Below are 13100 nucleotides of genomic sequence, written 5' to 3' on the forward strand. Positions count from 1 at the left end.
CCATGTTGTCAACTGCAACTTGTTCCACAGCTTGGACACATTAGCTTATACAAATGTTAAAAAGAAAAAAATGACTAAGCTCTAAAAACAAGCTTTTAACAACAGTTGCCCAAGGTCAAAAGCTCATCCCCCAAAATTCTTCTCCAAATTACTCAGTGCATTTGCCTTGTACTCCCACCCCCTCAAAAACCTATCTTACAACCTACTGGTTTACGCGAATACTTCTGGCTAGATTTTGGCAAGATTCAAAAAACTCACAGATATGAAAAAACACAAATTTGCCTCTGAGACTATCTGTATACAATGCAACAACTTCGGAGAAGGCCTCAGGATGTGGTTTGCTTTTATTTTGCCTGCCCTGAGCCCAAGTCATGACACTATTCCCACTGCTAAGCTTGGGCACACATCAGACACTCACGACTCTGTTACAGAATAACTGATTTACACAGTTGTGCAGCTTTATTTCAAGCCACAGGGGAAGTACATAGCATTCCCGAGGACAGAGCTCACAGGGACAATTCCATAAAGAGCAAATGTTCCTTACAGAAGCCCATTTCCCGTGTGCCCCCACTCGTACTCAATAAGCATGCCCTCAGTATCTACTACTGTCCCACATGCATTAAAATGGGCTCTGAGGATACAAAGGTTATTCCAATGCCACCACCACCACTTACAATGAATGTTTTCTGAGAGGCTCACTATCTGGGGAAGGGAGATCAGCAAATACACTACTGAATCATACACAAGGATTATATATGAGCCACATGCTTTCAGAACTAAGAGGAGGGAGCTTGGAAATGCAGCAGAGGGGGCATCTCAGCTGGCCTCGATAATATCATGAGGAAAGAGAGATGAGGGGATGTTGCCCCATCAGTAAGTGTCAACTCCATGGCACAGTAGGGGACTATCTGTTCAGTGTAAAGAATATGCAGAACCCAGAAACAGGCAATAGGGAAATCATTAACAGTCTTTAAAAAGGGAACTGTTCCAATCAGATGTGTTTTAACACAGGATTCTGCCCTTAGATTAGTAAGGCCAATGAGTTGCCACTCTCTGATCTTTACCAGAAAACAGAATCTCACACTGTAGTGCAGCTCTCATCAAAAATTTTAAGTAAGAATATTCACAAATGGCTATCTGAAAGCAATAAAAGCAGTCTACCCATTTTTCTAAACAGTCATATTTTATCTGAGGACCAATACAGGCCTTCAATAGTATGGGTACTGGAATAATATTGATCTGAAATTTTCCTTGTGTGGAAAAAAGCTCTGTGGCAGAGTCTTCCTAAATAACCTCTGTTTCAAGTCAAAATTATAATCTTTTACACATACATTTGCTTTTTGGCAGAACTTAAATACATTTTAGAATGCCTTCAAACTAGAACCACCCATGAGGCCACCAGAAGTCATCTTAAGACTGAGCAAATGCTGGGAAATTCTAATGGACCAAATATTTTGGCAGGATAAGGTATTTTGTTTTTCCCGACATCATGAAATTTTCAATTCAATTAGTAAGAATTGAAGGGTAGCATAAGATTTTTCCAAAACTGATCTACCTTTAAATTTATTGTTAGAAGTGTGTTTTTTCAAAGTGGCTAGGAAAAAAGTTAAAAAGTATGGAGACCAGAAAGTTATCTGTTCGATATTTGAAAAATCTGAACCTCCATAGACACCTTACAAGCTACAAGAGTGAATTTTAGTCAAGCCTAATTTTACACGGCTTTCTAGACAAAGAGTATTACCTGTTTCAGCTTGCAGTTTTCAACATAGCATTATATTTAATAATACTTTTGCAATCTGCCTGAAACCCAAGATTTGTGGTAACTCAGTAAAAAGCATCCTTAAGCTATGTTATTTTCAAACACTACCTTTAATATTCATCCATATTTTTGAAAGAGGCACAACTTTTCATTTTATCTCCTCGAACCACAGCCTTTAAGAACACAAGGCCTCACAGGGCTGCTGTGTGAAACTGCTCAAATCAAACACTCAGGTAGAAAATTCCTCCAGTGATCCTGACAATACAGGTCTAAATGGGTTTAAGATGCAGTTCATCGGCTTTCACAGAGAGGGGTTCACATGTTCCTTCATGATTTTGCAGTTTTAAGTAACTGTTAGTCAACAGCAGCAGCAAAAGCACACACGTGACTGTGCATAAGCATCCCCTCAGCAAGTCTCAACAGCTCACTTCCTCTCTCAGGAGAGGCTTTTTAATCCTCCGCTTTTATTGTACTTGCCATTTATGGAGAGATTTCTTTACAGCTATAGGTTTTGGCCCACACAGATGTTCAAACAGCTTATTACAAGCATGAAGCAGAATCATCTTAAAGCTATGATCTTTTTCAGACACTGCTAGTAACAATTCTTACCAACCTGTTCAGAAAGGGGTCTGAGCTATTGGTTGTCATTGTTCTCAGTTCCTGAGACATCCCAGGAGATGACACTGGATTTTGAGTCCCACCATCCTGCTCCAGTGCTGGTAATTGGCTACGGAGAGCTAATTCCTAGGAGAAAAAAAAAAAACCCACAAACAAAAAGAATCAGTCTACTGATGAACAATTCCATTGTTAAATTTAAAGAAATAAAATACCATTAGACTAACCATGTATATGATAAAGTTGACATATTAACAACTATTTTCTTTTTTAAGATTTTATTTATTTTTGCATAGAAGAACTGGGGTGTAGGCCAGTGGTGTGGAGAGGGAGAATGGGGAACAGAGCAGGCAGATTTACTGAAATATACTGCTGAGGGGAGCAGTGGGCCAGACAGGAGAGGTTTGCTGGCCATATGTGGGTTAGCTCCCTGGCCGGGATCAAACTCAGATCCTCGTGGTGATAGCGAGGAGACTTAATCTTTAGGTCACCAGGGAGACCCTATTAACATCTATTTAAAAATTTAATAAATTTCCCAATTAGAAAGACCAAATTCTATTAAGTGAATGAAAATTAAATTATATAAAATGAAAGTTTATGTAGTTTCATTAACACCAAAACACATACACTTTACAACTTTCTTTCATTCTGTTAAGCTCCTTTCTCTAACAGACACCTCCAAGACAGCCCCCTGCCCCCGGTGGTAGAATGACAAGTTTGGTCTTTAAAAAGAAACAATCTTAAAGTTTATTTTTACTCACCAGCCCTCATATGGTTATGTGTGCTCAGTACCAGCAATAAAAACAAAGAAGTAGGGAGAATATAACATTTGATGATTTACTATAAGCCATCAAGCTCCACCCCCACCCTGCATCAAGTGTCTCATTTTGACTTCAGGTTTTTCCATCAATAGCTAGACTGAATATATTCTTTTCTATAGCAGAGAGGATTTTAAAAAAAGAAGTAAAAAACATTGAACCTCTGGCGTCCACACCACAGCCGGAACAGTTCTTCAGGGACAGCTAAAACTTTCTCAGTAGGCTCCCACTGAACAGGCCACTGCTACTCTCGATCTCCAACATCACAGGACTCAGCCTAATGGGTGCCCAGGGTTTCAAGGCTGGTTCCTTAACAGTGACGAACCCCTACACCTTCACTACCATTCTGCCCTTTCTCACCTTTTCATGAGTTCACTGCTCCCTTCCCTATGGACTCACACCTGCCTCTTCAGTGCTCATCTTGGCTAGAGCCTCAGCCTCGTCTCCACTTTACTGACTTAAAATATGGCTTTTCATCACAAAGGAGCCTTACAACTCTCCTCTTCACTGAGGCACATGCTCTGTCTCCAGTCCCCTCATTCCTATGGTCACCGGGTTCAGAGGGAGTGGAGATGCTGTACTAGCTCTCCACCACTTCCTGACTATGAATTCTCCCTCGTGGACAAACCACTTTGTTTAATTTCAGTTTATACCTTCTAAATATACCATCCCTTGGTCTCACTCATAGCAGGAATTCAGAAAACCTAAATAAGGGACCAGGAAAGACTAATCATAATAAAGTAAAAATCAAAATCAACAAGCAACTATAAACCAGAGACACTCTATGGGGAGGTGGGTGGGTGGGGAGAGGAAGGATCAGGGTCAAAATAAGAGGGGGTGCAATGAAAATGCATACATTGTACAAAAATGAAAAATGATGTAAGAATTATATAAAATATTAAAAATATAATAATAAATATACCATTTAAACTTGGGTTTTATAACCAAAGGATCATGACAGAATGCAGAGGATATGTGACAGAAAACACCACCACCACATTTTCCCTTAACTTCCAACCAAAATTTAGCATTTTATTCAATTATGAATGTAAATAATAAAACAATAAAATTTAATGGCCCGCTGACTTTCCATCAATGAAGACATTTTCATTTCACATTGTAATTATAAATATCTCTAAAACTACTTATGCTCATCACTATTTCAATATTGTAACAGTTAAAAGACATGCTTCTCTATCTTGCTATTTATACATTATTAGGTGTAAAATCCAGTAACAAGACAGCCCTGTGACTTCTAGATTCCAATTTCCTTCATCACTACCTACCCCATCACCACTTGACAGCCACCAAGAGCCACTTACATAAAAGGAAACTTACTTTCATGTAACCACATTCATCTCCCAGAAACTGACATCCACTCACAAAACCCATAAAACAATCTATCGCTGCAAATCATGGCTCCTCACCACTGCAATGACACTGATACCACATCTTCACTGCATTTCAATCATTAATTCCCTTGATCACACCTGGAACTGGCTTAGCATCTCCACTCCCAAATCACACAGGTGAACTTCTATTTTCCGCCCAGCTCCTGCACAACCAGGCCCATATCTACCAGCTTTCAACCTCAGGGACACCAGGTCCTTTTCTCCTGCTATTTCTGTCTTTGGCTAACCTTACTGTTTTTGTCCTTTTCTATCCTTCCCCACAAGCTTGAACTGGGGACTAATCATTTGAAATATACACTAACACTTCAGATTCTTGGTATATATATAATTTTATCTCAACCCAGTCAACCCTGAATCAATACTAAAATGGGCTTCTTTATTTCTATACTGAGGTTACAAAGAAACACTGGAGGAAACTTTTTGGCCTTTACTACAATTGAAGGCCTCTTTGACAGTGCCTGGGTTCAAAGTACCACTCACTGATTTTTTTTTTCTTGCCCTTAGTCAGGTTTTTTTCAGAGTTTCCCCTCACATTGTGATGGTCATGACCTGGCAGTCTCTCAGGCCTCTACGTATTCAAGTCCATTTCTACCTCTCTCCCATTTAAACAAGAACAGCAGGCCCATCAGGCACAACCTGACATTTTCTGGTTCCTCCTTACCCACTCATCTTTCCTCCAAGCTGTCATCATTCATGCTTATCTTTGTAACTGCGGAGTTACCCAGTTACCTCCTCTGGGTAATCCTCCAGGGTGAGCCCATCTCTACCTGCAGGATGGGTTAGATGGACAGGGGACAAGTGACCCTGAGCATGTGGAGGTCACACAATGTTTTAACTATTTATTTATTCTCTATTCCTTAAGGACATGCCAAGTAAAATGGATTATTTTGAGACTCAAAGCAATAATTTATAATTTGTAATTTACTGAATTAATTTATGCCATTAATAAAATATGAAGATACTTAGGGCTCTGTGATGAAAGAGTCTCATTTGCTATTTCATTTTTTTTTTAAAGATTTACTTATTTATGCATATAAGAACTGGGGTACAGGCAGAGGTGCAGCAGGTGAGAGGATTCACCAGAGACAGAGTGGGGAACAGAACAGGTAAACTGACTAAAATACACTGCTGAGGGGAGCATCAGGTGAGACAAGGGAGGTCTGCTGCACCACATGGGTAGCTCCTTGGCCATGGATCGAACTCGTGCTGCAGAGGCTGCCAACAGCTTCACAGTGCTGTGCTTAACCCCTTGTGCACCAGGGAGGCCCTCATTTGCTATCTCTTGAAGAAGGCATTCTCCTGGTTGTATGCACCAAGTTTTGAATTCCTTGAAGCACAAAGCAAGTACATTAACAAGCAAATCACTATTGAAATAAATGGCTATATTTTCCATCACATGTTTACAACTTCTTTTAGCCCTTTTGATAGTTTCCATTTTTCCAATATTGTTTTATGAGGGTAAAGCCAGCCATCATGTGCAGACTCTTCATGTTTGTTAATTTAAATTTTGCTAGTTTGCTAATTCAAAACCACACCCACACCCAGAATATGCTTTTTCAACTCAGTTTTAAAACTTCTAGTTATAGCAAGCAGAACAGGGTGGCATAGTTGCTTGAAGTAATTTGTGAACAGCTTTATTGAGATGCAATTGTTATATAATAAATTATGTAGATATATATTACCCAAAAATGAATAATTTCTACAAATTCAGTATTTACTAAAGACAAAATTGTTGCAATTAAAGTTGCCTTGAGCACTTCTCTCCATAGCAATGATTTTTATGTTAATATTCTCATCTGATGTGAACATAATCTCTCTAGGGTTCATAATAGAGATGAAAATATTAATTACTATTTTAAAGAAACAGTCAAAAAGAGGGAAACTATGTATTTATGTAGGAAAATCTTCACTGGCCCTTGTAACTTATGGCTTTTCACGTAAATAAAAATAATAATAATAATGATGACTTTGCACTTAAATAAAAATAATCCCATATAAACACATACATACATGCACACATGCAGAGATGGTGCAAGAAAGAAGATCTGAGAAGCAAAATGGAAGCCTGAAGAAGTGGTATGCTTCTTGCTTTAGTCAGATTTTGATGGACAGTGAACATGAAAGGGAGAACTACCTGAAAGAATACCTCCCCAGGCTATTTTGGGGGTGGGGGTGGGTTTCCACCATGAGTGTTTGTAATTCCTTGAATTCTCAGCCAAGGACTGTCTATGTGAAAGTGAAATTAAGAAAGATGAAATTAAGAATACTAGAAATATTGAAAATTTGTTTCAGAGCTGTAAAGACCTTTCGCTAGTGACTTTAGAGAAAAGTAATTATTTTAACATGGAGTAAGCATGAGGTACATAATCTCAATTTTTAATAAAAAATATATTTGATATAAACTTTCTTCATTTTACTGCATTTAGAAATAATATAATATAGATTCCTATATAGAATAAACACATTCTGTTGCAATAAAGTAACCTTATCAAAACACATTTTGGAAGAATATGAGCAGTGTTTTGTAACTGGGAAAATCTGGCATAGGTATTTTAAAAATAAGCCTTGGGATGTAACTGGATTATCTACAAAACCAAATTGAGTTGAAACATTTCATGTTGAAAGTTACATCCAGCTCAAAAGAGATTTTTTTTTTGGATCCTGAACATTTTATGCCTAAAATTAGATTACTGAGCTAAAAATACAATTTGAAGTCTCTCTTTTCCCAAAGGTAGTTAGAACAGTTTGACAGACTTTCAAAAATGGACAAGTAAGCAAATTACAGGAAATTTGGCCAAACTTTCATCATGCTTCTGTATTTCAGAGGTCAAATATTTCTTTTAGAATATCTGACTTTTTCTAAATGAAGCACATATTTTTAGCTCATTTTCTTCTGTAATAATACAAAAATGTGGTAGCTTTTCCCACTCAGCTTATAAATCGTAGCTAATCTAGGACACATTTGGAGTCAGAGCTATCTGTACTTTAAGTAAAACTGATGGATGCAGCTTATTCTGAAGCGCTCCAGGATGGTTTACAAAGGAAAATACAAGCTTGCTTGCTTTATTAGTAGACTTTTATGGACTCACGTTCTAGCCATCAGGAGTGGGGACTTTTTCCATTTCCCTCCTCTCATTTAAAAATCATCATTTCCCACAGGGTAAAGATAGCATCTAAGTTAATTTGGCCCCAGTAAAATCAATGCTTTGGTTGGTTCATATCATTTAGAAAAAATAAGGAGAACGGCAGTAGAAATAGTTACCAGTCTGCAAACAGTATGAACATTTCTAGATTATTAAGTTCTTAGGGTGTCCCAGAAAATAGGGTGTCCCCAAAAAATAAAATCCTATGTTTAGACAAATCAAATTTACAAACAATTCAAATGTCAATGAACAATTGCAGGATCCCCACAATGGAATACTAGGTAGTATTTAAAAGGAATGAACTTCATATACACATGAATGAATCACTAAACAATCATCTAGGTGAAAAGGTTTTGATTCCATTTATAGAAAATTCTATAAAATACAATGTTTGCTACTTTCTTAGAGCAACTGTATCTTTGGCAAACACTAAACTATGTAAGAATGTACCCATTTTCACATAATATATAACACATGAATGAGGGTTTGTTTTTCCCAGGTAATCAATTTGTTTAAGGAAAGTTAAATCAGTGAACTAGAAATCCAAATTTAGAAAAGGAGAATAACTCTAAAAATATACATATTATAAATAGTTTCTCTTAGTGATAGCAGTTTATGCTGACAAGTCTAAAAATAGGAGAAAGAAAAGCCATTACTTCCAACTGCTTAAGACAGACCCTACATATCATATCCCAGTTTCCAACAGTTTCAACAGACACAGAGCATTTCATTATCTCTAAAATTAAGAAAACACATAGCCAATACTTTTTGTTATTTAATGCTTGTCCATTTACCAAAGTATCTTCAGAAAAAGTTTTTGCCTTAAATGTGCATATATGAATCTGGGGACTGTTATGAGAACTGTGAACTAGCCCTGAGCTCTGAAAAGTGACTTCCAAAACTGAGCTGCAGCCAGTCTGGGGTTCCCAGCAGTAACCTGAGCCCCAATACTCTTTCTGACAGAAATTTTGTAAATTAATAATGGTCTCAAAGTAGTAAGTTTAATTATAGCATTTTTCAAATTAAGATGACTTTTTTTTTTTTTAAAGATTTATTTATGCACACAAGAGCTGGGGTGTAGGTCAGAGGCGTGGAGGGGAGGGGGAATGAGAGGATTCACCAGAGACAGAGTAAGGAGCACAACAGGCAGACTGAATGAAATGCACTGCTGAGGGGAGCAGCGGGAGAGACAGGAGAGGTCTGCTGTGGCATGTGGGTTAGTTCCCTGGCCAGGGACTGAACTTGTGCTACTGCTTCACAGTGCTGAGACCTAACCCCTTGTGCCACCAGGGAGGCCCAAATTATGGTGACTTTAATGAATAATAAAACAAAATTAGTGTATGCAAGGTGTGAGACTAAATCTCCCCACCAATACTTTATACAAAGATTTCAATGTACCTATCAAGAATAATATAAACATCACATCCATGGGAAAACACACAAATGAATGTTTATTCAATATGAGAACTTCAAAGAGAAGAGAGGTAAGCCTGGAAAAAGTGTTAATTGGATAATTTAAAAAACTACTCTTCTAGTGTCTGCTAACAAGGAGGACAATATGGGGCAGAGGGAGCCCCATTCTTTGCTATTATTAAATTAAGAAAATGGATGGCAATTGAACCATGGTATTATTCTGCTCTATTTGACTAAAACTATCTTCACCATTGTGGACCAATGCTATCAAAGAAACTCTGCAACATCAACACTGTGGTTTTATCAAATTCATTAAACCAGTAACTGACCATGATAAGAACTTAATACTACTCTTAAGGAAGAGCAACTAGACAATATTTTTTAGTTTCAAAATATTTGTAATTCTAATTTCTATAAAGATTAAAGCAATTATTTGCTCAAGAATAAAGATTTTCTGGGTGGTTTCAAGATTTCTGATGAGGGTGTCTTATGAAGGAAATGGAGACTCTTGATCAGTAAGAGGGAAGAGGAAAAGCAGGCATTCACTATAGGAAAAAAGCTCATGAACAGAGCCGGGGCTCCAAAGACAGAGGAATATACTCATCTGAAGGTCAACAGAATCAAGAGAAGCTACTGACTGGACCCTGACCATCCAGGCTGCAGAGTTTACACTTGCTATTTCATTAAGTATTAGGGATTTACAGGTAGTAAGAACCACAAAGCTTAAGAGAAAGTTAAAACATTTCACATGCTGGACATGTCTTCAATTTAAAAAGGAGCAATTAATGTATTAGAAAGAAATATAAATAAAAATATGAGCATTCATGCTCAATCTCACAGAGCAAAGATGATGCTTATATCTCAAAAAGTTCTAACATAAACTGCTTTTGAAACATAAAAACAGTGAATCAAAATAAAATTAGAAAATTGAAGCTCACAAGGATAATTTCTTTCCAAAATTCTGTAAACAAACAATTCTGATAACAAATTAAGGTGATAATTTTCATCTTTAACTATGAAGATGTACTAACATATTTAAAGTTGTCTTAATTTTTCAGGATTTTGCATTTCAGCATCATTTCAAGTCACATCCTGGGTATTTCATTAACCTCACCCAGACATACAAACACAGAAATTCTATTTGGAAGTATGTCAAGACATCTTGTGAAAGAGTAATTTGTAAACATTTGGAAGTTTTGTACCTTCCCACATCCCAAAACATATGAGGTATATAATTATTAAATAATGACACTGATCTCATATTGCTTGTTAGAGTCATCTTGTACTAATTTCTATTAGAAAAGCTTTAAGGAAAAAAAAAACAACTTCAAACCAGTGCTGGGCAGTCAAATAATGAATCTTTCCCCTTTTTCTCCACTATTACTCTATATATTCTGTGCTCTGAGACTGGAAGGTTCTTTTCTGGCTTTCCTGATTATGCTGGTAACCCTATTTAAAGTCATTTTCACTTAAGGTACAGGCCTTCTTAATGAAAATTTTCCTGACATCTATACCTTAAGGCCATGTGGAAACATTAAGGTAAGAAAAACATATACGAATGCTTGCCTGATACAAACACCACTGAATTTCATGAAACTCCACGAATTTCATAAACTCCATGAATTCCACATATTTACTGACATTTTCATAAGTGTACCTGGTCAATATACTGCTGACTAAATAATAAACCAGTATTTTCTTTTCTTGTACAAAGTGGACAATACATATTTCAACCTTCTTGCCCTGTCTTAAATAAATCTAAGTAATCATGGGCCTCCCAGGTGGGGCAGTGAGTTGACCGCAGTGCTGTGAAGCAGTCTGCAGCCTCTGCAGTGCCAGTTCAATTCCTGGCTGGCCAGGGACAAACCCACATGGTGGGACAGACCTCTCCTGTCTCACCTATTGCTCATCTCAGCAGTGTACTTTGGGTCAGTCTGCCTGTTTTGCTCCCCGCTGTCTCCAGTGAATCCTCCCACCCTCCAGCACCTCTGGCCTGTACCCCAGTTCTTGTATTAAAAAAAATAAATAAATCTTTAAAAAAAAATAAATCTAAGTAATTGGTACTGTAATTGTAATACCATATATACATAATAATTTGCATTATTTTTATGCCTCACCTTTCCTAAAGTTTCACTACAAAATAATTTTATTAACAGCAACTATTTATACCCACACTCAAGCATTAAAGACATATTTAACAGATTAAAGTCCTTGGTAGGAAAAAAAAATTGGAAAACACTTTTGACATGGAGGACTTTTTACTTGAAGACAAATCTCATTTGAGTTAATTTCTGCTCCTGTATTAGTTTCCACTTCACTTATCAGGACTTACAAACCTCCTTTCAGGCAGGTTTCAGAGAAAAGACAAAGAAATACCCTTACTTTATAAAGTACAATGCTATAGTGCTCTTCTAGGTCAGTATGGTTATGGGTCTGATGTTAAGAATGTTTGTGCTCTACATCAGTAATGGTGGCTTTTGTGAGTTATTCCTTATTTAATTACTTGATTTATGAGACAGATAAAAAATTGAGCTTTTTCTCTCACAAAGTAAGTGGTCTCTATGAGGACTATCTGACTTTATCAGCATGGTCCTCCAATGGACAAGTGAATAGTATACACAAGGAATGGAACTTTATCAACTTCCTTCTATAGCTGATGCAAACACAAGATGCTGACTGAGTCAAGGACAAAAGAGCTATGCCAAATATAAGATATTCCATGGCTGCTTACACCCACATGAGAAAAGTTCCAAATTCTCTCAAATCTTGGAGATCCCAAACACAGAGAATCTCTTTGGTTTCAAGAATGAGATTCTTCCCAGGAATCAGGTAAGTCCATGTGTGTGAAGGAAAAAACGGCACAATTTTCCATCTGAGGAAGATATCTTCCCAACCAGTTCATCCCGTGGGGTTCAAACAGGAGAATGTTACAAAAGCCACAAAGAAACCCAAATCAGTACCCAGGCAGATCATTCTCTCTGCTGAAACTTTTGAAGTTTTCCCCTAGAAAGTCCACTAGAAAACAGTTTTCCTTGTCTAATAGTATCATCATGATTCTTAAAAAGAATCATATGACTATGATTATGATTAGAATCATATCATTATGATTCTAAGAAGCCTACAAATTAAAAAAACTGTGTTACCTTTGTTCTTGATCAAATTACTAATTCCTATAAACCATTATAAATACTATTTAAAGCTATACAAAGAGAAATTAGGCATACCTCAAGGCTGACAGGATGGCAACTGAGATGTAACACATTTCAAATATAGACTAGAAAAGAGCTCCACAGAATAAAAATGAATGCTAGGTGCTCCTTGGGAGGAGCAGGAGGGAGCAGATGGTGTACCTGCTGGGAACAGCTATGCTAACTTAAGGATGGATGGTGGCTCAAAGTTATGACTCTGGCCTAATAGTCAGTGAGGACAAGTTTCTCTTTCCTAATGGGCATTTTTTTTTTTTTTTTAATTCTAAAACATCAGATGAGAGCCTACCTGACATTTTGGAGAATTTGCTGTGCTGGGATTGATATTCCGCATTGCCTAAGAGTAAAAAATAAGACGGATAAAAATTACTTTAAGCCACATAGTTTGGCTGTGTAGGCTGACTTATAAATTGCATCCAGACATATCACCATAGCACAGAATTCCCAAGCTAGCCCAAGAAGCAGCAGACTGAGGAAGACAGGAGCCAATGGAATCACCACAAAACAAACTGAAACCTCAGAAACGTTGAACAGCATTGAAGACAGGACAGCAAAACTCTTAAGTGTCGGGACTCAAGTAAGATTTTATATTGGTCAGGTAGGTTCTTTGCTTCTGAGTATTAGAGAAGCAGGAAAATTAGAATTTGCTATTTCCATGATAAAAGAAACTGTCAATGGAAGTTCACAGAAAGTCAGAAGACTTAAAAGACACACTGAGTTTAAACTGATTGATA

General features: G+C 37.2%; 1 protein-coding gene across 9 annotated transcripts in view; it reads right to left on the bottom strand.

The window, feature by feature from the left end:
- Positions 1 to 13100, bottom strand: part of YAP1 (Yes1 associated transcriptional regulator) — a gene marked incomplete at both ends in the record, with an annotated part of 103887 nt that overhangs the window by 2587 nt on the left and 88200 nt on the right. For 5 of the 9 annotated variants that reach the window (XM_084251276.1, XM_084251275.1, XM_084251272.1 and 2 more), the window contains 2 exons: positions 2373 to 2503; positions 12656 to 12703. In XM_084251276.1, the coding sequence (XP_084107402.1) occupies positions 2373 to 2503; positions 12656 to 12703 (179 nt within the window). The remainder of the gene's footprint in view (positions 1 to 2372; positions 2504 to 12655; positions 12704 to 13100) is intronic. The other 4 variants (XM_084251278.1, XM_084251277.1, XM_084251274.1 and 1 more) reach the window with 1 other exon arrangement.

The sequence above is a fragment of the Talpa europaea genome (assembly GCF_964194135.1).
Source record: "Talpa europaea genome assembly, chromosome: 12".
Taxonomy (NCBI): Eukaryota; Metazoa; Chordata; class Mammalia; order Eulipotyphla; family Talpidae; genus Talpa; species Talpa europaea.